This window comes from Gorilla gorilla, chromosome 22 (genome assembly GCF_029281585.2).
Source record: "Gorilla gorilla gorilla isolate KB3781 chromosome 22, NHGRI_mGorGor1-v2.1_pri, whole genome shotgun sequence".
NCBI classification, from domain to species: Eukaryota; Metazoa; Chordata; class Mammalia; order Primates; family Hominidae; genus Gorilla; species Gorilla gorilla.
The window spans coordinates 44,766,841-44,791,851 of NC_073246.2; the positions used below are offsets into that span (position 1 = coordinate 44,766,841).

The 25,011-nt window shown below is 47.6% G+C and overlaps 1 protein-coding gene across 2 annotated transcripts; it reads left to right on the plus strand.

Annotated features, from left to right (window-relative positions):
- Window positions 1-3,484: 3,484 nt before the first annotated feature.
- NDUFV3 (NADH:ubiquinone oxidoreductase subunit V3) lies at window positions 3,485-22,474 on the plus strand. 2 transcript variants are annotated; one of them, XM_031005231.3, is made up of 4 exons: window positions 3,485-3,601; window positions 7,169-7,289; window positions 13,762-14,856; window positions 19,469-22,474. In XM_031005231.3, the coding sequence occupies exons 1-4, from the start codon at window positions 3,554-3,556 to the stop codon at window positions 19,624-19,626; spliced, it is 1,422 nt and encodes a 473-aa protein (XP_030861091.2). In that variant the 5' UTR covers window positions 3,485-3,553; the 3' UTR covers window positions 19,627-22,474. The 2 variants fall into 2 exon arrangements, with proteins under 2 accessions (XP_030861091.2, XP_030861092.2); XM_031005232.3 differs by lacking the exon at window positions 13,762-14,856 and having other exon boundaries at window positions 3,497-3,601; window positions 19,469-20,270.
- Window positions 22,475-25,011: the final 2,537 nt, after the last annotated feature.

Below are 25,011 nucleotides of genomic sequence, written 5' to 3' on the forward strand. Positions count from 1 at the left end.
CCAGTCTGGAGTGCATTGGCACCATCTCAGCTCACTGCAACCTCTGCCTCCTGGGTTCACAGCTCCCGGCCAGTTTTCCATAATATCTAGTGACCAAATATTGCCAGAAATAGAACTTATTACTTGTGTTTTAAAACACAATTTTAGGCCCATGTGCAATGGCTTGTGCCTGTAACCTAGTGCTTTAGGAGGCCGAGGTGGGAAGATTGCTTGAGCCCTGGAGTTTGAAACTGTAGTGAGCTATAACCAAGCCACTGCACTCCAGCCTGGGTGACAGAGTAAGAACCTAAAAGAAAAAAATATATATATTATATATACCAGAATACAGAGCTGAGGCATGCATGCGAATGGTGTGATATTTGAGTATTTTTATTTTCCTCTTTGGCCCAAACACCTTGGAGTTAAATGTTCAGAGTAAGGATCCAAGTGATCCTCTTGTAATCCAGTTATCCTAAAAAGAAGTTCGGCCAGGCACGGTGGCTCACGACTGTAAATCCCAGCACTTTAGGAGGCCGAGGTGGGGGATCACAAGGTCAAGAGTTCGAGACCAGCTTGACCAACATGGTGAAACCCCGTCTCTACTAAAAATACAAAAAAATTAGCTGGGCATGGTGGCACACGCCTGTAATCCCAGCTACTCGGGAGGTTGAATCAGAAGAATCTCTTGAACCCAGGAGGCAGAGGTTTCAGTGAGCCGAGATCGTGCCACTGCACTCCAGCCTGGGCAGCAGAGCGAGACTCCGTCTCAAAAAAAAGAAGTTTCACTGACCCTTGGGAGACACAAGGGGGAGCCTCTAGTAGTTCAGGTAGAACTTTGTGTGATCTACAGAGAAAGGAATATAAACAAACATACACTTTTAAGGTTTTGTGTTAAAATGCTGGGTACTACTTGCTAGAGCTACAGGCAGAGTTGATGGTGCCCACAGAAAGACTCTGGGCAGAGAGTTAACTGGAGGGACAGCCTCTGCTGTCGGAAAAATCTAGTGTACTATTTTCTAGCCGATTGGAAAATACAATAATGTATGTGTGTGGCCTCTGCTTTTTTTATTTCAATGCAGCACCTTATATTTGCTTCTTGCACTTGGCCCTGTCCTTTCTCTTTGGCCAAACACAGTTTAGGCCACAGTTACCTCCCAACCAGGCTGCATAGGCTTCCCAGCCTTCCTGCTCCCTCTAGTCTTAGGCACTGACCTCACACATTGTTGCCCTAGTTACCTTTCGAGGCCCTAATCACTTCCTTCAAAAACCATCAAGATGGCTAAGCATAGTGGCTCATGGCTGTAATCCCAGCACTTTGGGAGGCCGATGCAGGCGGATCACTTGAGGTCAAGAGTTACAAACCAGCCTGACCAACGTGGTGAAACACTATCTCTACTAAAAATACAAAAATTAGATGGGCATGGTGGTGGCGCCTGTAATCCCAGCTACTGGGGAGGCTGAGGCAAGAGAATTACTTGAACCCAGGAGGCGGAGGTTGCAGTGAGCCGAGATTGCCCCTGAGCCACTGCACTCTAGCCTGGGCAACAGAGTGAGATTCTATCTCAAAAAAAAAAAAAAAATCAAGATGGTTCATGCCCCCTCAACCATAGGTACCCCACCTTTACCAACCTGGCCGGTGACCACGCCAGAGGAGGTCTTTCCTTTTTGTTTCTTCTTGAGTGTTGCAACTCCAGCAAGATGTCAACATCTGCTGCACGTGCCCGCTGGTGGTGGTGTGGAAGTGGGGAGCTCCAGGTCCATGAAGGAGGGTGACGTGGATCTTCCAATTCCAGATCAGGATCCCCAAATTTGTTACTAACCTGTGAATTATTAAGCACACCTCACAAAGGCAAGCATGACCTTTTCCCTGGACACAACAGAATTAGCCTAGTGGTGAAGAAAAAAAAATCTGGCCGGGTGTAGTGGCTCACGCCTGTAACCCCAGCACTTTGGGAGGCCGAGGCGGGCGATCATTTGAGGTCAGGAGTTCGAGACCAGTCTGGCCAACATGGTGAAACCCCATCGCTACTAAAAATACAAAAATTAGCCGGGCGTGGTGGCTCATGCCTGTTGTCCCAGCTACTCAGGAGGCTGAGGCAGGAGAATCGCTTGAACCTAGGAAGTGGAGCTTGCAGTGAGCCTAGATTGTGCCACTGTACTCCAGCCTGGGCAACAGAGCAAGACTCTGTCTCAAAAAAAAAATTTAGGCCAGGCACGGTGGCTCACACCTGTAATCCCAGGACTTTGGGAGGCCGAGACGGGTGGATCACGAGGTCAGGAGATCGAGACCATCCTGGCTAACACGGTGAAACCCCGTCTCTACTAAAAATACAAAAAAAAATTAGCCGGGCGTGGTAGTGGGCGCCTGTAGTCCCAGCTACTCGGGAGGCTGAGGCAGGAGAATGGCGTGAACCCGGGAGGTGGAACTTGCAGTGAGCCGAGATCGCGCCACTGCACTCCAGCCTGGGCGACAGAGCGAGACTCCGTCTCAAAAAAAAAAAAAAAAAAAAAAATCTTTTGGCATTTTTTTTTCCTTCTCCCTTTAGGGACAAAGGATCCCTTCTCATGATTATCCTAAGATCTAAGGTTATTCTTTTTGCCTCCCAGGGTGGATGGTGGCAGATGCCCTTGCATTTACTTGATTGCAGACTCCTCTTTGATAAAGGCCTTTGATAAAGGCCTCATTCCGCCAGTTTATCTTGCCACCTCAATGAATCGCTAGCTGTGAGTCAGGAATCCCTACACAATCCATTTAAATGACTGTGGCAGGGCCTCTTCCCCTGTGGAAGCTGAAGGTGTGGGCACGTCCATCTCCGATGAAATGCGAATGGGGCTCTGGGCACGCGGCGGAAGGCAGAGAACTCAAGTGGCAGAGAAAGAAGCTAATAACTAATTACACCGACTCCACAATTACGACTAACGTTGGGGGCGAACTCTTTGCTAAATAAACATTTAGGTGAAACAAAGCTTCCATTTCCAATCGGCCTAACTCTGGTATTAGCGTTGGCAGGGGCCATGCTGGAGGGGCAGAGAGCAGTGGTGGCCGCGTTGCCGACAGAGGGTGAGGGAGCTGGGCGCGTGGTGTGGGCGCCGAGGTCGCGAGCTGAAGACCTTTAAAACCTCTCAAAACACAGAACTATCAATCAAGTAGGACCAGACTGTGCCCCCAGGGAAGGTCGCAGATTTAAGGCTGCGAGGACAAGGGCAAAGAAGTGCAAAGCGTTCGGGTGGACATTCAGGCCGGCCCGGCGCAGACGCCTGAGAGGGGTGCCCAGCAGCCCCCGCAGGTCTCCGCCGCGCCCCCGCCACAGCGCCCAGTCGCCCGCAGGGCACAGGGATCGGCACCAGCCGGTGACGGGCCCTTCACGCTGCTGCCTGTGATTGGTGGTCCTGATCCGGGGCGTGGCCCCAAGGGAGGCACTTAGCCCTACTGGGGATGCGCGCGCAGACCCACGGCCTCTGCTCCGCCCCCAGCTGGCCTGTAATTGGTGCACTCGGCCCAAGGGGCGGGTATTCAGGCGCGGGTGCGCGCGCAGCTGCCGTGGCCCTGCCTGGTGCGCCCGCTGTCACCGCCATGGCTGCCCCGTGTTTGCTGCGGCAAGGACGAGCCGGGGCGCTGAAGGTAAAGGAGGAGCCAGCCTGGGCTGGCTGCGCGGCCCGGAGCCTACGTAGGGGATGGGGTGAGGGGGCGCGGTGCTGGTCAGGTCCGGGCCTGTCCGCGACCTCTAGCCGTCCTAGTTGGGCCGCTGACCCCGCTCCCTGGGCCCAGGACTGACGGCCGCGGGGCCAGGCCGGGTGTGGCCAGCGAGCGTCCCGCGGTTCCCCCGAGCCGGTCCGCCGCCGCCGCTGCCCGAGGCCCAGGCCGAGGCTGGCGTGCCCCGTGCCGACGGGCGCTCCCGAGGGCTGCATGCCTGGGCGGCAGACACGAGTGGACGTTCCCAGGTGATGCTGCCGCGCCGCTGGGGTCAGCCGCTGTGCGGCTCCCGCACGGCTTCTCTGAAGGACAGTGACTTCTCCATTTAGCCAAGAGAGGAAATGAGGGAACTTTCAGGGACCTGGTTAACTTGGTAACTTACTGACAGCCGTTGAGAAGCCAGCTGACATGACCTGACCTGTGAAAAGGGGAAGAAGGGCTTTCTTTTCTGCAAATAAAAAGCTAAGGCCAAGGCCGGGCGCGGGCACTTTGGGATTTTGCCTGTAATCCCAGTACTTTGGAAGGCCGAGCCAGGCGGATCGCTTGAGTTCAGGAGTTCGAGACTAGCCTGGCCAACATGTTGAAACCCCGTCTCTAAAAAATACAAAAAATTAGTCTGGCGTGGTGGTGCATTCCTGTAATCCCAGCTACTCGGGAGGCTGAGGTGGGAGGATCCCATGAACCCGGGACGCGGAGGTTGCAGTGAGCCGAGATCATACCACTGCATTCCAGCCTGGGGGACAGAATAAATAAATAAATAAAATAAGGCTAAGACCACTTCACTCTCTTACAAATTTTAAAATGGCTGTTATTACAAAAGCAGTAACTATTCCCTGCAGAATATATATGTGTGTGTGTATATATATAATATATGTAATATATATATAATATGTATAAAATATATAATATGTATAAAATATATATATTATATATAATATGTATATAATATATATTATATAATATATAATATATGTTATATATTATATAATATATAATATATGTTATATATTATATAATATATAACATATGTTATATATTATATAATATATAACATATGTTATATATTATATAATATATAATATATGTTATATATTATATAATATATAATATGTATATAACATATATTATATATATATATTTTTTTTTTTTTTTGAGACAGAGCCTCACTCTGTCGCCCAGGGCTAGGCTGGAGTGCAATGGCGTCATCTCAACTCCCTGCAACTTCCGCCCCCTGGGATTAAGCAACTCTCGTGCCTCAGCCTGCAGAATAATTTAAAAGTACAGATAGGGAAATTCATTGACAGTCTACCATTACTCCTTCAAGCATCTAGTTCCTAACGATTTTTGTCAGCTTTTATATGTTCACATAAGCACATGTACTCATGCTTACAATCATGAACATACACGTTTTCATGTTTATATGTGCACATACAGGCACCTCTGTTCTGTATCCAGCATCTAGAACATTGTACTGTCTAGCACTTAATAGGCCTTAGTGAGTATATGCTGAGTGAGTTGGCATAATATAAAATATCATATTTATATTGTAGACACTTTTGAAGCAGTTTTTATATACCTACATCATTTTAGTGGCCAGATAGTATTTCTTCTACTCTATTTTCTAAGGATAAGAAAACATTTTACAGAAGGAAACACAGGGCCTGGCAGGTGGCTCACGCCTGTAATCCCAGCACTTTGGGAGGCCAAGACAGGCGGATCATTTGAGGTCAGGCATTCGAGACCAACATGGTGAAACCCCATCTCTACTAAAAATACAGAAAGAGCCAGGCGCCGTAGCTCACACCTGTAATCCCAGTACTTTGAGAAGCCGAGGTGGGTGGATCACCTGAGGCCAGGAATTCGAGACCAACCTGATCAACATGGTGAAACCCCGTCTCTACTAAATACAAAAACTTGGCCGGGCATGGTGGTGCATGCCTGTAATCCCAGCTACTTGGGTGGCTGAGACAGGAGAATCGCTTGAACCCACGAGGCGGAGATTGTAGTGAGCCGAGGTTGCGCCACTGTGCTCCAGCCAGGGTGACAGAGCAAGACTCCGTCTCAAAAAACAAAATACAAAAACATTAACCAGGTGCGGTGGTGCACACCTGTAATTCCAGCTACTTGGGAGGCTGAGGCAAGAGAATCGCTGGAACCCAGGAGGTGGAGGTTGCAGTGAGCCAAGATTGAGCCACTGCACTCCAGCCTGGGAGTCAGAGTGAGACCCTGTCTCCAAAAAAAAAAAAGAAAAAAGAAAAAAGAAGAAACGTAGTATTCTGTAGGTTAATAAATAATTGGAGACTACAAAAAAAAATGCACTGGAGAACGTCTGGTTGAAGTTTTATTAAACCAAATATTAATAGTGGTTGTCCTTGAACTCGGGTGTTTTCTTCTTGCAGCCTTTTTGTATTTTGCAAAATGTCCATAATATACATACATTATGAACACTGTAATAACCACTAGAAGTATACCATGTGAATGTTTTGCACTTACATGTAGTGGTAATATGTAATATTCATATGCATGGTACCTACATGCACACAATCCCAGCACTTTGGTTGTTTTTTTTTTTGTTTGTTTTTCTGAGACAGTCTCACTCTGTTGCCCAGGCTGGAGTGCAGTGGCGCGATCTTAGCTCACTGCAACCTCCACCTCCTGAGTCTAAGCAATTCTCCTGCCTCAGCCTCTGCAGTACCTGGAACTACAGGCATGCACCACCGTGCCTGGCTAAATTTTTTTTTTTTTTTTTTTTTTTTTTGAGACAGAGTCTTGCTCTGTCACCCAGGCTAGAGTGCAGTGGCACGATCTTGGCTCACTGCAAGCTTCACCTCCTGGGTCCACGCCATTCTCCTGCCTCAGCCTCCCAAGTAGCTGGGACTACAGGCACCCGCCACCATGCCCGGCTAATTTTTTGTATTTTTAGTAGAGACGGGGTTTCACCGTGTTAGCCAGGATAGTCTCGATCTCCTGACCTCATGATCCACACGCCTCGGCCTCCCAAAGTGCTAGGATTACAGTCGCACCGCGCCCAGCCTTTTTTTTGTATTTTTAGTAGAGACGGGGTTGGCCAGGCTGGTCTCAGAACTCCTGACCTCAAGTGATCCGCCCACCTCAGCCTCCCAAAGTGCTGGGATTATAGGCGTAAGCCACCGCACCTGGCCAATCCCAGCACTTCAGGAGGCCGGGGCTTCAGGATCGCTTGAGGCCAGGAGTTTGAGACCAACCTGGGCCACATAGCCAGATCTCGTCTCTATAAAAAAAAAAATATATATTAGCCAGGCATGGTAGTATGTGCCTGTAGTCCTAGCTATGTCAGAGTATTGCTCGGACCCAGGAGTTGAAGGCTGCAGTGAGCCATGATTGTGCCACTGCACTCCAGCCTGGATGACTGAGAGAGACCCCTGACTCAAAAAATATATATATATATTCATATATAGTACTAGCTATTATAATGGCATTACTCTAAACATCCATATTCATTAATTCTTTTGTCAGACTATGCTCCAGGAAGCCCAGGTGTTTCGAGGACTTGCTTCTACGGTTTCTTTGTCTGCGGAATCAGGGAAGAGTGAAAAGGGTCAGCCACAGAATTCCAAGAAGCAAAGTCCACCAAAAAGTAAGATTTTGATGGTAGTCATAAGGGAAGGAGAATGCAAAAAGAAAATAGATTAGTCAGCCTTCGAAGCACAACAATGAGTTTTACTAGCTACGTAATTTATGCTTCTTCCTTTTCAGCAGTGTCCAGATTATACGAGACACAAGATCTATAACAGATTTTAGACCAAACATTTCAGTCATGTTGTAGTCTTTGACTCAATATTTAGCCCTGAAATGGTTTTTCCTGTATTTTCTAAATGCCAAACCCCAACCTCAAGTGAGTGATGCCTTGGTAAAGGCTCTGTGGCATTTAGATGGCCCCAGCACAGTGAGCTTGCCAGAAAGCCACCTTACTTTCCATCCTCTGATGCTGAGTTGTGTTGTTTTGTTTTGTTTTGTTTCAGTCTCTTTGAGACCCATCTGTGGTTTTCCAGGCTTTGCTTAATCCCAGTCCAGGACTAGCTGGGACTACAGGCACGTGCCACCACGTCTGGCTCATTTTTTGTATTTTTAGTAGAGACAGGGTTTCACAATGTTAGCCAGGATGGTCTCAATCTCCTGACCTTGTTATCCACCCGCCTCGGCCTCCCAAAGTGTTGGGATTACAGGCGTGAGCCACTGCGCCCGGCCTAAATCTTTAATTCTTTTTTTTTTTTTTTTTTTGAGATGGAGTCCTGCTCTGTTGCCCCGGCTGGAGTGCAGTGGCGCAATCTCGGCTCACTACAACCTCCGCCTCCTGGGTTCACGCCATTCTCCTGCCTCAGCCTCCTGAGTAGCTGGGACTACAGGCGCCCACCACCATGCCCAGCTAATTTTTTACATTTTTAGTAGAGCTGGGGTTTCACCATGTTAGCCAGGATGGTCTTGATCTCCTGACCTTGTGATCCGCCCGCCTTGGCCTCCCAGAGTGCTGGAATTACAGGCGTGAGCCATCGCGCCCGGCCCTAAATCTTTAATCATTATATGGGGTTGTAGAATAGTAATTGAGTTTGGTCTTATTTTCATCAATATACTATTTCCTCAGTTTGAATGTTTGAAAGTATTTAGATTCTTTTGTTTTCTTCCTCCTTGGTCTGTGCACAGAACACTGGTAAGTTTTTAAATATTTGTATTTTTTTTTTTTTTTTTTTTTTTTTTTGAGACGGAGTCTCGCTCTGTCGCCCAGGCTGGAGTGCAGTGGCGCGATCTCGGCTCACTGCAAGCTCCGCCTCCTGGGTTCACGCCATTCTCCTGCCTCAGCCTCCCGAGTAGCTGGGACTACAGGCGCCCGCCACCACGCCCGGCTAATTTTTAGTATTTTTAGTAGAGACGGGGTTTCACCGTGTTAGCCAGGATGGTCTCGATCTCCTGACCTCGTGATCCACCCGCCTCGGCCTCCCAAAGTGCTGGGATTACAGGCGTGAGCCACCGCGCCCGGCCAAATATTTGTATTTATACAAAGAGAGTGCCAGCCCCTGACTGCCTCTCACAGTGTGTGGACTTGAGGCTTGGATTCCACGGGAATGTTATTTAGTTTTGTGCTATGACTCCTGCCTCGTTTTTCAATCATTGTTTTTTTCTCTTCTTCCTTTTATGTTATTTGTTTTAAGAGAGGGGCTCTGGCTGTCTCTCCCAGGCTGGAGTGCAGTGGCACAATCATAGCTCACTACAGCCTCAAACTCCTGAGTTCAAGCAATCCTCCCACCTCAGCCTCCTGAGTAGCTGAGACTACAGGCACATACCACCACTCCTGGCATATCCCTGGCATGTTTTGTTGATGTTGTTGTTTATTTTTTGAAATAGAGTCTTGCTCTGTCACCCAGGCTGGAGTACAGTGGCACAATAATAGGTCATTGCAGCCTCGACCTTCCAAGCTCAAGTGATCCTCCCACCTCAGCCTCTGGAGTAGCCAGGACTACAGGTGCACACCATCACACCCTGGCTAATATTTTAATTTTCCATAGAGATGAAGTCTCACTGTATTGCCTAGACTGGTCTTGAATTCCTGGGCTCAAGCAATCTCCCTGCCTCAAACTCCCATAGTATTGGGATTACAGGTGTGAGCCACTGTGTCCAGCCTACCTGGCATGTTTTTGACATTCTCTAAATGTTTACTGATGAACAATTAGTTGAATTTCATTGCTAACATTATCCTCTCCTTTGCTGAATTTTAGTCTGTGTCTGCAATCCTACATCATAGACTTATGAATTTGGATTAAATGGATTTTAAAATATCATGGCAGAGCCAAAGAGCCCCCTTTTTAGATATATGCGTCTGTGTGTGAGTGGAAACGGAGTGCTTCATTCCGTGGCCATCTGGGGTGTGGTTCGGGGAGGGGAACACTGACCTGGGAGTGGGCCTTGGGCTCTCATGGAGCTCTTGCCTCTGGCCTTGACGGGCCCTGCAGGCCTCTGAGCCTCAGTTCCTTTGTGCTTAAGCAGGATGATCATGCCAGCCTCGCTGGGTGGTTGTGAGACTGGCTGCAGTGGGATACACGTAGCTACTGCACACACTGCAGAGAGCTTTCAGGTGGGAGGACAGTTGTCAGAACTAAGCTCATCAATACACAGAACAGTTGTATCTTGTAATTTTTTTTTTTTTTTTTTTTTGAGACGGAGTTTTGCTCTTTATGCCCAGGCTGGAGTGCAATGGCGTGATCTCGGCTCACCACAACCTCCACCTCCCTGATTCAAGCAATTCTCCTGCCTCAGCCTCCCAAGTAACTGGGATTACAGGCATGCGCCACCACACCTGGCTAATTTTTTGTTTTTTTGTTTTTTTTTTTTTGCGATAAAGTCTCACTCTGTCGCCAGGCTAGAGTGCAGTGGCACGATCTTGGCTCACTGCAACCTCCGCCTCCTGGGTTCAAGCCATTCTCCTGCCCCATCCTCCCGAATAGCTGGGACTACAGGTGCCCGCCACCAAACCCGGCAAATTTTTCTGTTTTTAGTAGAGACGGGGTTTCACCATGTTGGCCAGGTTGGTCTCCATCTCTTGACCTTGTGATCCGTCCACCTTGGCCTTCCAAAGTGCTGGGATTACAGGCGTGAGCCACTGCACCCAGCCAATTTTTTGTATTTTTTAGTAGAGACAGGATTTCTGCATGTTGGCCAGGCTGGTTTTGAACTCCCGACCTCAGGTGATCCTCCTGCCTCAACCTCCCAAAGTTGCTGGGATTACAGGCGTGAGCCACTGCACCCGGCCATGTATCTCATAATTTTTAAAAGAATTCCTGTACAGGCTGGGCATGGGGGTTCACGCCTATAATCCCAGAACTTTGGGAAGCTGAGGCGGGAGGATCAGTTGAGTTCAGCAGTTTGAGACAAGCCTGAGCAACGTAGTGAAAACCCATCTCTAGAAAAAACTTTAAAAAGTAGCTGGGTATGGTAGCGTGCACCTGTGGTCCTAGTTACTCAGGAGGCTGAGGCGAGAGGATCATTTGAGCCCAGGAGGTCGAGGTTGTAGTGAATTATGATTGCACCACTGCTGCACTCCATCCTGGGTGATAGAGTGAGACCCTGTCTCGACAAAAATAAATACTGAGTCCGGGTGTGGTGGCTCACACCTGTAATCCCAGCACTTTTGCAGGCCAAGGCGGGCCGATCACTTGAGGTCAGGAGTTCGAGAACAGCCTGGCCAATATGGTGAAACCCCCGTCTCTACTAAAAATACAAAAATTAGCTGGGCATGGTGGCGGACGCCTGTAATCCCAGCCGCTCAGGAGGCTGAGGCAGGAGAATCGCTTGGACCTAGGAGGCAGAGGTTGCAATGAGCTGAGATTGTGCCATTGCACTGCTTCTTGGGTGTCACAGCAAGACTCCATCTCAAAACAAGCAAACAAACAACAAATCCCTGTACAAAGAAAAATAAATAATGCTTGTAAATGGACACGTGCAGGCCCATATTTTCCCCTGAAGTGTTGGTAGTTGGTAAGTGTAAGATACAGAGGAACTTTTCACCCTCCATGGCACATTGCCAGATCAAACCTTTCTCAGCCAGAAGTGGCTTTGGAAGCTCTAACAGAAGTTTCCTGCATGCAAGTGAGGTACCCAAAGCTCTCATCCTTGGAGTCACATCTCTAGTCAGAGTGTCTGCCACAGGACAAGACCCTGGCGCGATGGGACATGCTATGCCTTATTTCATCAGAGGTGTCCAGCTTTCCCCAGCACATGCGTTCTCCCTGAGGAAGGCTGCCGGCACAGATGTCAGGGGTTGGATGTTCTTGGAGGTGCACCTTGGGGAACCGCTGGGCTCTCTAGCTTGCTGCTTTCCTTGAATCCAGTACCCAGGCCTAATTTTGCAACAGTCAGTAATAAATTGTTGACTGAGTAATTTCTGTGTAGCTTTTTGAAGAGTATGTCCAGAAGCCAAAGTTAATTATCCATTTGAAGTCCTTGTTTCAGTTTTAAAAGTAAGGAATATCTGGAAATAGAAATTTCACGTAATTTCTATTTACACACAGTGTAAATAGTGGCTCAGTAAAAAAATAGGCACAGTGGCTCACTTCTGTAATCCCAGCACTTTGGGAGGCTGAGGCGGGTGGATCACCTGAGGTCAGGAGTTCGAGACCAGCCTGACCAACATTGTGAAAGCCTGTATCTACTAAAAATACAAAAAAAAAATTAGCCGGGCATGGTGGTGCATGCTTGTAGTCCCAGCTACTCGGGAGGCTGAGGCAGGAGAATCACTTGAACCCAGGAGGTGGAGGTTGCAGTGAGCCAAGATCACGCCATTGCACTCTAGCCTGAGCCAAAAGAGTGAAACTCCATCTCAGAAAAAAATTACCCAGGCGTGGTGGCACACAACTGTAGTACCAGCTACTCGGGAGGCTGAGGCAGGAAGATCACTTGAGCCCAGGAGTTGGAGGTTTCACTGAGCCGAGATTTGCACCACTGCACTCCAGCCTGGGTGACTGAGCTAGACTCCATCTCAAAAAAAAAAAAAAAAGAAAACGAAATTTTACATATCAAATTATAACAAGCAGTGCCAGGCACTGTTCTAAGCACTTTTCCCATATCTCATCTTCCCCAGTCCTCAACAACCCAGGGAGTAGATGCTACTGTTATCCCCATGTCATAGACAAGGAAGTTGAGGTGTGGAGGGACTGAGCTGCCTGAGTCATGCAGTGTCCACACAGGTGTCAGCGGAGAAGCCTGGATTTGAACCCAGGCATTCTGGCAGTGCAGTTTATATTTTAATCACTGTGCTGTCTTCCTTCTGAAAATTCTTGATTCTCATGTGTTTATTTAAAAATAAAATGCCGGGCGCGGTGGCTCATGCCTGTAATCCCAGCACTTTGGGAGGCCAAAGTGGGCAGATCACTTGAGGTCGGGACTTTGAGACCAGCCTGACCACCGTGGAGAAACCCTGTCTCTACTAAAAATACAAAATTAGCCGGGTGTGGTGGCACATGCCTGTAATCCCAGCTACTCGGGAGGCTGAGGCAAGAGAATTGCTTGAACCTGGGAGGCAGAGGTTGCGGTGACTCGAGATCGTGCCACTGCACTCCAGCCTGGGCAACAAGAGTAAAACTCTGTTTCAAAAGAAGAATTAGATAAATAAATAAAATAAGTAAAAATAAAAAAAATCTTTTTATAGTGAAACACCTGTAGAAGTTTCCATTACCATATAAAATTTGAGTAACTTTATTCTCTAATGTAATGTTTAAATGCACCTCTGTTTCTGAATGTGCCTTGTTTCCAAAGTTAGTTTTGTGATATTTTGACAAGATGTGGAAGTATTTTAAGGTTGCTAATCTATGTTTCACACCCTAACCCTTTTTACTTTTGATAGGGGAATCACTAAAAACTTGAAGGCCATGCCCTCACTTTTCAACTAAGCAGAAAAGAGATTCAGGAAATTGGAGTTCTATTTTGAGAGGTGATAGGGAAGCAACAAGGCGAATTCCTGCTTTCACTAATTACTAGTACAGTATTTGTAAACCTTTATTTTACATAGTTTGTTATGGTCTCTGAGAGAAGAGAAACAGTCTCTGAAAGTCCCCATCTCAGGCTGTGAGATAGGCCTACACAGCTAGTCTTAGGTCGGTAGTTTTGTGTTTTATTATACAGTCATCCTTCAGTATCTGAGGGGAATTGGTTCTAGGCCACCCCTCCCACCAGGATTCCAAAATGTGCAGTCGCTCAAGTCGCTGATATACAGTGATGCAGTATTTGCATATCACCTAAGTACATCCTCCTGTATACTTTAAATCATCTCTAGATTACTTATAATACCTCATACAATGTAAATGCCATGTAAATAGTTGTTGTATTGTTTAGGGAATAATGTCAAGGAAAAAAGTTTGTTCATGTTCAGTACCAAAGCAGATGATTTTCTGAACATTTTCCATCCTCAGTTGGTTGCTTGGTGGGTTTCTATGGGACCTGTCTTAGGATGATTGCATTGAAGATACCATCAGTAATAAGTAATGTGTCATGAAATGTCTGTAATTTTGACTGAGTTTTAAGTTGTTTTGTTAAATAACATTCCTTTTTATGCCATTTCCTAGATGTAGTGGAACCAAAGGAGAGGGGCAAGCTCCTAGCCACCCAGACCGCAGCTGAATTGTCTAAAAACTTTTCTTCACCCAGTTCTTACCCGCCAGCTGTGAATAAGGGCAGGAAGGTAGCTAGTCCCAGTCCCAGTGGCAGCGTGGTATTCACAGATGAAGGGGTTCCGAAATTTTTGTCAAGAAAGACTTTGGTAGAGTTTCCACAGAAAGTTCTGTCTCCATTCAGAAAACAGGGCTCTGATTCAGAAGCTCGTCAGGTGGGTCGGAAAGTGATGTCGCCTTCGTCTTCATCCTCGTCCAGCTCCTCTGATTCTGAATCTGATGATGAGGCTGACGTTTCAGAGGTCACTCCTCGAGTGGTGAGCAAAGGCAGAGGGGGGCTTCGAAAACCAGAGGCCTCTCATTCCTTTGAAAACAGAGCCCCCCGAGTTACAGTATCAGCAAAAGAGAAAACCTTGCTGCAGAAGCCGCATGTGGACATCACTGATCCAGAGACGCCCTACCAGCCAAAGAAGAAAGGGTCCCCTGCTAAGCCATCAGAAGGCAGGGAAAATGCGAGACCAAAAACCACAATGCCCAGATCTCAAGTAGATGAAGAGTTTTTGAAGCCAAGTTTAAAGGAAAAACAATTGCAGAAAACATTTAGATTAAATGAAATAGATAAAGAAAGCCAAAAGCCATTTGAAGTTAAAGGACCCTTACCTGTCCACACAAAATCAGGGTTGTCTGCGCCACCGAAGGGCAGCCCAGCGCCTGCTGTGTTGGCAGAAGAGGCCAGAGCAGAGGGGCAGCTGCAAGCCAGTCCTCCTGGGGCGGCAGAGGGGCACCTGGAAAAACCTGTGCCAGAGCCCCAGCGCAAGGCGGCCCCTCCCCTGCCCAGAAAGGAAACCTCAGGGACGCAGGGAATAGAAGGGCACCTGAAGGGTGGAGAGGCAATCGTGGAAGATCAGATACCACCAAGCAATTTGGAGACAGTTCCTGTTGAGAATAACCACGGTTTCCATGAAAAGACAGCAGCGCCGAAGCTTGAGGCCAAGGGCGAGGCCATGGAAGATGCAGCCGCGCCAGGGGACAACCGAGGCGGCACACAGGGTATACCTTGACTCGCGCTCCCAAGTGCACCCTGTCTCTTAGGGTAGTGAGGCAAAAGAACTAATTTACATATGCTTGCAGAGCAGTGTTACAATTAGTCAAATTCTGTACTAGAAATATGGCCTGTAACGCTGTCTCAGCCAGGCAGAAAAGTATGTCTTAATTATGGACAATCCACATCTTTATATTCAGAATCCCTAAAATATTTAACGTTCTTTTTTTTTTTTTTTTTTAAGATGGAGTCTTGCTCTGTTGCCCAGGCTAGAGTGCAGTGGCGCGATCTCTGCTCACTACAACTTCCATCTCAAGCAATTCCCCTGCCTCAGCCTCCTGAGTAGCTGAGATTACAGGCGCAGGCCACCACACCCGGCTAATCTTTTTGTATTTTTAGTAGAGACGGGGTTTCACCGTGTTGGCCAGGCTGGTCTCGAACTCCTGACCTCAGGCAATCCACCCGCCTCGGCCTCCCAAAGTGCTGGGATTACAGGCATGAGCAACCCCACCCTGCTTAACCTTCATCTTTTTTTTTTTTTTTTTTTTTGAGACAGAGTCTTGCTCCATCTCCAGGCTGGAGTGCAATGGTGCAATCTTGGCTCACTGCAACCTCTGCCTCCCAGGTTCAAGCCATTCTCCTGCCTCAGCCTCCTGAGTAGCTGGGATTACAGTCCCCCACCACCACGCCCAGCTAATTTTTGTATTTTTAGTAGAGACGGGGTTTCACCATGTTGGCCAGGATGGTCTCAATCTCGTGACATCATGATCAGCCTGCCTCGGCCTCCCAAAGTGCTGGGATTACAGGCCTGAGCCACCGCGCCCGGCCCCCAACCTTCATCTTAAAGAGTATGTCCTTGGCACTCTTGACTATTTCTTAACCAGTATAATTTTTGAAAACTGGCAGCTTAACATTGTCACCACTGACTTTTGAAGGTGTCCGAGTGTTCATTGATGACCTTGTGGGGCATCTCACTAAGTGAAAAGGGGAGCCTCCGGTTTAACTTGCATAGGTGAAGAGCAGTAGCTAGTCGCTTGGCGTGAGAGTCTTTGGGTAAACTAGATGATTGCTTTCAGCATCCTGTGCACAGGGCAGATTCACAGTTCAGGGATTAAAGCAGTTAAGTGTTGCACAGGGCAGCCGCTGCATACGCATCCTTTCCCCTGGACAGCATTTCCTTCTCCGGTTCACTGAAAATACATATGGGCTGCTTTACTCTTCTAGAAGACATTTGTGAAGGGTTTTTGTTTTTTGTTTGTTTGTTTGTTTGTTTTTGACGTGGGTTTTGCTGTTGTTGCCCAGGCTGGAGTACAATGGCGCAATCTTGGCTTACTGTAACCTCCGCCTCCTGGGTTCAAGTGATTCTCCAGCCTCAGCCTCCAGAGTAGCTGGGATTACAGGCGTGTGGCACCACCCCCGGCTAATTTTTGTATTTTTAGTAGAGACAGGGTTTTACCATGTTGGCCAGGGTGGTCTCGAACACCTAACCTTAGGTGATCCACCTGCCTTGGCCTCCCAAAGTGCTGGGATTACAGGCATGAGCCACCGTGCCTAGCGTGTGAAGGCTTTTAAAGGGCAACAGTATTTATTCCTATTATGTTACCATTTTTTTTTTTTTTTTTTTTTTGGGAGATGGAATCTCACTCTGTCACCCAGGCTGCAGTACGGTGGCACAATCTTGGCTCACTGCCGGCTCCACCTCCCACGTACAAACGATTCTCCTGCCTCAGCCTCCTGAGTAGGTGCCACTACAGGTAACTGCCACCACGCCTGGCTAATTATTGTATTTTTACAGGGTTTTGCCATGTTGATCAGGTTAGTCTCGAACTCCTGACCGCAGGTGATCCACCTGCCTCTGCCTCCCAAAGTGCTGGGATTTCAGGCGTGAGCCACTGCGCCCAGCTATGTTACCATTTTCTTGAGCACTAAACTTGATAAGATGCAATGTGCTTTAGGTGGGTCGTGGCAAACATGAAAAGGCAAGCTTCCGTTTTAGAATCCATGGCTCTTCTTGAAGACTTCTCTAAAGTGCATGATCCCTAACAAGCGCGGCTCCGTCCTGTGTCTGCTCTCCATCCTCTGTACCGCCGCCCCTTGCCTTATGTGCCTTACATGATGCCTTCTTGTTCTTGGTTCGTTATGCGACAGGATCTATGTGTTTTCCCCCCTCTCCGTCTGCTCTTTGATCAGTACGCCAAGTGCCGGTGCTTGCCAGACTTCCCAGCCCTCAGGAACTGCATTTCCTGATGCTGCTGCTTTCACTCCTCCTGCTCTAAAATGGAGACGAATAACACAACTCGCAGGATAAAAACAGAATTGGGAGTTTTCAGACTGCAAACCTTTCTGAAGAGAAAGTTCTAATATTTCATGGATGTGTTGTTTCTTAACTATCTTCTGTGCGCATGCGCACAGCCCACCTTGCAGAGCCGTGTCTGTGTGGGGCCGCGGTCTCACTAGGCAGTCCGTGCCCCAGTACTGGCCTTCCAGGTAGAGTGGTTTTAGATCAGAGTTTTGTAACCCACATCTTGGTCAGTTATCACCCTCCCTATAGTAACTAAAATAGTACGTTCTGCTTTGAAGGTGTCCCTACACCACACCGAAGATACTCACCTTGTGGAGATTGGAAGGATGCCAGCTCTTTAAATAAGACATCGTTTTTGCTTAACATAACTTAAAAATGAAAAACAGAGCTTTTGATATTAATTGAAATAGTGAGAAAATAAATGTATTTAGGTTATTTTTTTGTGGAGCTTGAATGGAAGTTAAGACAGACCTAATGACCTGATTTACAGAAATTGAGTCAGTACAAATCTTAACCCAAATATCAGCCTGCGTTCCCGTGCTGGTTTTGATTTTGCCATTATGTTATATTGTGTGTCCTGCTGCAGGAGACCAGTACTTCTTTTGCCTCAACCCCTACTTGTAGTTTCGAATTACCAAATGTTTAAATGCTATGTTGTTGTTATTAGAATTTATCTAATTTTCTTGTATCAGGGATTCAGAAGGCTCCTTTAGTTTAAGCTTTTCAAAAAAAAATTTTTATTTGACAGACTTGCTCTGTCCCACAGGCTGGAGTGCAGTGATGTGATCTCAGCTCACTGCAACCTCCCCCTCCCAGTCTCAAGCGATCCTCCCACCTCAGCCTCCTGAGTAGCTGGAGACTACAGGTGTGCCACCATGCCCTGCTAATTTTTTTTTTTTTTTTTTTTTTTTTTTTTTTTTTTGAGACAGAGTCTCACTTTGTCACCAGGCTGGAGTGCAGTGATGCAGTCTCAGGTCATTGCAATCTCTGCCTCCTGGGTTCAAGCAATTCTTGTGCCTCAGCCTCCTGACATAGCTGGGATTACAGGAGTATGCCACCACACCTGCTAACTTTTGTAACTTTAGTGGAGACAGGGTCTCACCTTGTTGGCCAGGCTGCTCTCAAACTCCTGTCCTCAAGCAGTCTGCCCGCCTCAGCCTCTCAAAGTGCTGGGATTACAGGTGTGAGCCACTGCTACTGGCCCCTGCTAATTTTTTATTCTTTGTAGAGACAGAGTCTCACTATTTTGCCCAGAATGATCTAGAACTCCTGAGCTCAAGCAATCCTCCCACCTCGGCCTCCCAAAGTGCTGGGATTATGGGCGTGAGCCACCATGCCCAGCCCAGATTTCTAATAGAGGTAGATTTTATCATGCATCTCTAAGTTACCTGAAAGTCCTGCTATAATTGTTCTAGGCATTTTCAAACTTTGGAGAAGCCTAGAAGTATACAAACTAAGATGTTAAGACACGTTGTATGGCCTGGCATGGTGGCTCACACCTGTAATCCCAGCACTTTGGGAGGTCGAGGCGGGCAGATCACATGAGGTTAGGAAATCGAAACCACCCTGGCCAACATGGTGAAACCCCGTCTCTACTAAAAATACAAAAATTAGCCAGGCGTGGTGGCAGACGCCTGTAATCCCAGCTACTTGGGAGACTGAGGCAGGAGAATCACTTGAACCTGGGAGGTGGAGGTTTGCAGTGAGCTGAGATCGCACCACTGCACTCCAGCCTAGGCAACAGAGCGAGACTCCATCTCAAAAAAAAAAAACACATTGTAATAACTATTCCATTTCTTAAATTGGAAGGCTGTATGTTTTAGAATAAACTTCCAAGTAATATCTTTCTTTTTCTTTACTGTGGCTTTTGTAGGCTTTTCTTTTTTAATTAGACAATTTGTTCCTCACAGATAGGGTTGATGAAGAATGCTTGGTAGGTAAGCACCTGTGTGTGAGCCGAGTCATTCATAAAGAACTGTTCACAGATAGGGTTGATGAAGAATGCTTGGTAGGTAAGCGCCTGTGTGTGAGCCGAGTCATTCATAAAGAGCTGTTCACAGATAGGGATGATGAAGAATGCTTGGTAGGTAAGCGCCTGTGTGTGAGCCGAGTCATTCATAAAGAGCTGTTCACAGATAGGGATGATGAAGAATGCTTGGTAGGTAAGCGCCTGTGTGTGAGCCGAGTCATTCATAAAGAGCTGTTCACAGATAGGGATGATGAAGAATGCTTGGTAGGTAAGCGCCTGTGTGTGAGCCGAGTCATTCATAAAGAGCTGTCCTTGTGTTGGTCTCATGAGCATTGTGTTTCCTCCGCAGAGCCAGCCCCAGTGCCTGCTGAGCCGTTTGACAACTCTACCTACAAGAACCTGCAGCATCATGACTACAGCACGTACACCTTCTTAGACCTCAACCTCGAACTCTCAAAATTCAGGATGCCTCAGCCCTCCTCAGGCCGGGAGTCACCTCGACACTGAGGGCCCTCGGTGTGAAGGTGAACCTTCCACCGTCTTCACTGCATCCTGGAGTGCAAAAATAAAATCCACTCAATAGTCACAAGGCCCACTGTGCATAATCGGTTTCACTTTTACCTTTTTTTTTTTTTTTTTTTTGAGACAGGGTCTCACTCTGTCACCCAGGCTGGAGTGCAGTGGCACATTCTCGGCTCACTGCAACTTCCGCCTCCTGGGTTCAAGTGATTCTCCCACCTCAGCCTCCCGAGTAGGTGGGATTACAGGTACTCACCACCAGGTCCAGCTAACTTTTATTTTTAGTAGAGACAGGGTTTCACCATGTTGGCCAGGCTGGTCTCGAACTCCTGACCTCAGATGGTCTGCCCTGCCCCCCTCCACCTCCCAAAGTGCTGGGATTACAGGCGTGAGCCACTGCACCCGGCCACTTTCACACTTTTTACAGTGAGTGGTGAATCAGCAACAGTAACACTGATTATCCAACATATATTTTGGAATATCTACTATGTGCAAGGAATTTTTCTTAAACTCTAAGGTTATGAATCACTGGGCAAATCCATATAATTTTAAGTGCTTTAGAGTGGTGTGATTCTACTGTGCTCAGTCTAGTCAATTTAGCATTAAACTGATTATCAGCTGAGTATCAATAATGTAATAGTGACTTCTTTTATTTTTTTTGAGATGGAGTCTCTGTTGCCCAGGCTGGAGTCCAGCGGCACAATCTCGACTCACTGCGACCTCCACCTCCTGGGTTCAAGTGATTCTCCTGCCTTACTTAGCCTCTTGAGTAGCTGGTACTACAGGCTTGTGCCACCATGGCTGGCTAATTTTTTTTGTATTTTTAGTAGAGATGGGGTTTCACCATCTTGGCCAGGCTGGTCTTAAACTCCTGACCTCGTGATCTACCTGCCTCGGCCTCCCAAAATGCTGGGATTATAGGCGTGAGCCACTGCACCCAGCCAGTAATAGTGACTTCTAATCCTACAGCCCTGGTTTTTGGTCATTAGAAACAGAAGTTTTGGCCAGGTGCAGTGGATAATTCCTGTAATCCCAGCGCTTTGGGAGGGCGAGGCTGGTGGAGCACCTGAGGTCAGGAGTTGAGACCAGCCTGGCCAACATAGTGAAACCCCATCTCTACTAAAAATACAAAAATCAGCCAGGCATGCTAGTGGGTACCTGTAATCCCAGCTACTCAGGAAGCTGAGGCAGGAGAATCATTTGAACCTGGGAGGCGGAGGTTGCAGTGAGCAAGATCGTGCCATTGTACTCCAGCCTGGGCAACAGGAGTGAAACTCAATCAAAAAAAAGGAACAGGAATGTTACTAATTTTAACTACTGCATTGCAAACGAATTGTATTGCAGTATTTTACCATCAGAAAAGGAAGGGAATTGTTTCGTTTGCCTCTGTTAGATATTTTATATAAACTTGAGGACATTTTCATTGGTGAGATTCGGAAGAGGTGAAGTTTCGTGCAGTACAGGGACGGAGTAGGAAGAGGTGAAGTTTCGTGCAGTACAGGGACGGAGTAGGAAGAGGTGAAGTTTCGTGCAGTACAGGGACGGAGTAGGAAGAGGTGAAGTTTCGTGCAGTGCAGGGACGGAGTAGGAAGAGGTGAAGTTTCGTGCAGTGCAGGGACGGAGTAGGAAGAGGTGAAGTTTCGTGCAGTGCAGGGACGGAGTAGGAAGAGATGAAGTTTCGTGCAGTGCAGGGACGAAGTTGCTCCCCGCTGGCCACAGGCACTCAGTGAGCTATTTTACCTATTTAGGGTTTCTGGGTTGGCCAAGTAACCTCCCATCTCTTGTGATAGATAACTTTAAGTCACACCTTTGGGGGCAATGTGGGGGGCTCCTGTGCATCACATGGAGCACACTCCCCCAGCACTCTGCAGAGACAGACCCCCAGTCTGACTTAGAGAAAGTAACCAATGTAGGTGAGGGCCAGGGCACAGTGGCTTACGCCTGTAATCCCAGCACTTTGGGAAGCCAGGGCGGATGGATCACTTGAGGTCAGGAGTTTGAGACCAGCCTGGCCAACATGGTGAAACCCTGTGTCTACTAAAAATACAAAAATTAGCCGACTGTGGTGGTGCGTGCCTGTAATCCCAGCTATTCAAGAGGCTGAGGCAGGAGAATCGCTTGAAGCCGGGAGGCAGGGTTTGCAGTAAGCCGAGATCATGCCATTGCACTCAGTCTGGGTGATGGCGTGAGACTGCATCTCAAAAAAAAATTTTTTTTTTAGATATCAAAATTGAAAACTAGTATTGTGGTCATCTGCCTCAGATTGTGTTACCACACGGGAGACTTAGCAACTCAGCCAGATTCTTCTAAACACATTTTTTATAATAAAAGTGGTAAAACTACATTGTCAAAAAGAAAATAGTAAACTTACCTAAAATCCACTATGCTAACCCAGCCTTTTTTTTGAGACAGCCTCACTCTTGCCCGGAGGAGTGGTGCGATCTCAGCTCACTGCAGCCTCGTCCTCCCAGGCCCAAGCAATCCTCCCATCTCAGCCCACTTTGTAGCTGGGACTGTAGGCACTGGCCACCATGCCCACCTAATTTTTGTATTTTTTGTAGAGACAGGGTTCAAGAGATCTGCCTGCCTCAGCCCCAGAAAGTGCTGGGATTGCAGGCGTGAGCCCCCATGCCCAGCCATTAACATCTTACAGGATTCCCCAGTGGTGGTGGTAGGTGTAACCATTTTAATGTACCTACAACTTTTCTATCCTGCTATTTGCATTTTTTGGTTTTTCATTTAATAGTTCTCAAGCTGGGATCCGTGGAACTACTGTGATGGCCGGTGATGCTTTGGAAATGGAAATTCCCTTAATATTAAAATGAACATGAATATATTTTGATTTGCATATATTTTTAAGATAAAGCATGAGACTTGTATAAAGTTCTTTCCTGGCTGGGCGCGGTGGCTCATGCCTGTAATCCCTGCACTTTGGAAGGCTGAGGCGGATGGATCACCTGAGGTCGGGAGTTTGAGACCAGCCTGACTAACATGGTGAAACCCCCTCTCTACTAAAATTACAAAATTAGCCGGATGTGTTGGTGCGTGCCTGTAATCCCAGCTACTCGAGAGGCTGAGGCAGGAAAATCACTTGAACCCAGGAGGCAGAGGTTGCAGTGAGTGGAGATTGCACCATTGCACTCCAGCCTGGGCAACAACAGCAAAACTCCGTCTCAAAAAAATAAAGTTCTTCCCTTGGAACTAGTCCTGTTGGGCTAGTCTTTCTGGGATTTTGGTTTACTCTCCTCCACCCATTGGAAGGGCTTAAAACCCAATAGCCAGCACCAAGCACAGCTCTGCATTTTGTAGCTATCACTGCAGATGACTTCTTGATAGTCCATCTGGTGGCAATACAGTGGTCACCCAAAGGGCCATTGTTTGGGTTTATGTGATTTCCCACGTTCTGTCGGAGGCTGGGCGCAGTGCCTCACGCCTGTAATCCCAGCACTTTGGGAGGCTGAGGTGGGCAGATCACGAGGTCAGGAGATCAAGACCATCCTGGCTAACACGGTGAAACCCCGTCTCTATTAAAAATACAAAAAATTAGCCGGGCGTGGTGGCGGGCGCCTGTAGTCCCAGCTACTCGGGAGGCTGAGGCAGGAGAATGGCGTGAACCCAGGAGGCGGAGCTTGCAGTGAACCGAGATAGCCTCACTGCACTCCAGCCTGGGCGAAAGAGCAAGACTCCGTCTCAAAAAAAAAAAAAAAAATTAGCCGGGCGTGGTAGTGGGTGCCTGTAGTCCCAGCTACTCGGGAGGCTGAGACAGGAGAATGGTGTGAACCCAGGAGGCAGAGCTTGCAGTGAGCCGAGACTGCGCCACTGCACTCCAGCCTGGGCGACAGAGCAAGACTCCCTCTCAAAAACAAAAAAAAAAAAGTGCTGTCGGAAACAGCAGTGTGGATGGGACTTATTCTGTGTTTGGAATTGTTTCCTTAAGGTGGATTTCCAGAAACGGATGTGATAAATCACGGAAAATGAGCATTAGTTGCTGCTTTCGTTCCTGTTACATTTTTTGTTTGTTTTTTGGTTTTTTGAGACAGAGTTTTGCTCTTGTTGCCCAGGCTGGAGTGCAGTGGCGCAATCTCGGCTCACTGCAACCTCAGCCTCCTGGGTTCAAGCAATTCTCCTGCCTCAGTCTACTGAGTAGCTGGGATTACAGGTCCCCGCTGCCACGCCTGGCTAATTTTTGTATTTTTAGTATAGATGGGGTTTTGCCATGTTGGCCAGGCTGGTCTCCAACTCCTGACCTCAGGTGATCCACCCGCCTCAGCCTCCCAAAGTGCTGGGATTATAGGCGTGTGCCACTGCACCCGGCCCTTTCCTGTTAGTTTTGTTTGTTTGTTTGTTTTTTGAGACAGAGGTTTGCTCTTGTTGCCCAGGCTGGAGTGCAATGGTATGAACTTGGCTCATTGCAGCCTCCGCCTCCTGGGTTCAAGCAATTCTCCTGCCTCAGCCTCCCAAGTAGCTGGGACTACAGTTGTGTGCCACCATACCCAGCTAATTTTTTGTGTTTTTAGTAGAAACAGGTTTTCACTATGTTGGCCAGGCTGGTCTCGAACTCCTGACCTCAGGTGATCCACCTGCCTTGGCCTCCCGAAGTGCTGGGATTGCAGGCGTGAGCCACTATGCTCGGCCTCCTGTTAGATTTTTAAACCGGTTTAATACATGCGAGTTAAATAATTATTTTACCTCCTTTGACATTTTTCCTGTCACCTAGACCTTGACATCTTTCTAAATGTTTGCTCTCTTCCACCTGGAACAAATGCCTTTGGACTGGAGGAGATAGTGTGTAAATCCGATCCAGCCCTTGCTAATTACAGATTCTTGCCCTGATGTTTGCTGGCAGCTGGCAGGTAACTGAAGAGTGGCGGGTGATGGGGCAGCTTTTCTCACTCTGCTTCCAGCACATGCATTGTGTTTTAACAGGTTAGATTCCCCTGCCAGTCTCTTGACTTGTATTAAAAGCCTGGGGAAGTGCTCACTGGCCTGCAGCTCTCCATCCACTGGGGTCTCAATGTGGCCACCAGTACTTGCCCACAGGAAACAGTCAAAAGTTTGTAAAATGAGGGCAGCGGCACATAATTTACTACACCCCATAGGGAAGCTGTGTGACATCTAAATTGTACCAGATTAATTTCTCAGTGGCAAACTTTTTCTGTAAAGTGCCAGATAACGAATATTTTAGGCTTTGTGAAGCACATCCGGTCTCTGTTGCAGTCTTTTTTTCATTACTCTTTAGCCAGGCATGGTAGCACGCTCCTGTACTACTTGGGAGACTGAGGCACGAGGATCACCTGAGCCCAGGAATTCAAGATGCAGTGAGCTATGATCACACCACTGCATTCAAGCCTGGGCAACAAAGTAAGACCCCAT

Excerpts from the sequence above, each read along its gene's own strand:
- NDUFV3 (XM_031005231.3), top strand. The coding sequence starts at position 3,554 with ATGGCTGCCCCGTGTTTGCTGCGGCAAGGACGAGCCGGGGCGCTGAAG. Across the intron at positions 3,602-7,168 it reads GACGAGCCGGGGCGCTGAAG|ACTATGCTCCAGGAAGCCCA; the intron begins GTAAAGGAGGAG and ends TTCTTTTGTCAG. Across the intron at positions 7,290-13,761 it reads GAAGCAAAGTCCACCAAAAA|ATGTAGTGGAACCAAAGGAG; the intron begins GTAAGATTTTGA and ends GCCATTTCCTAG.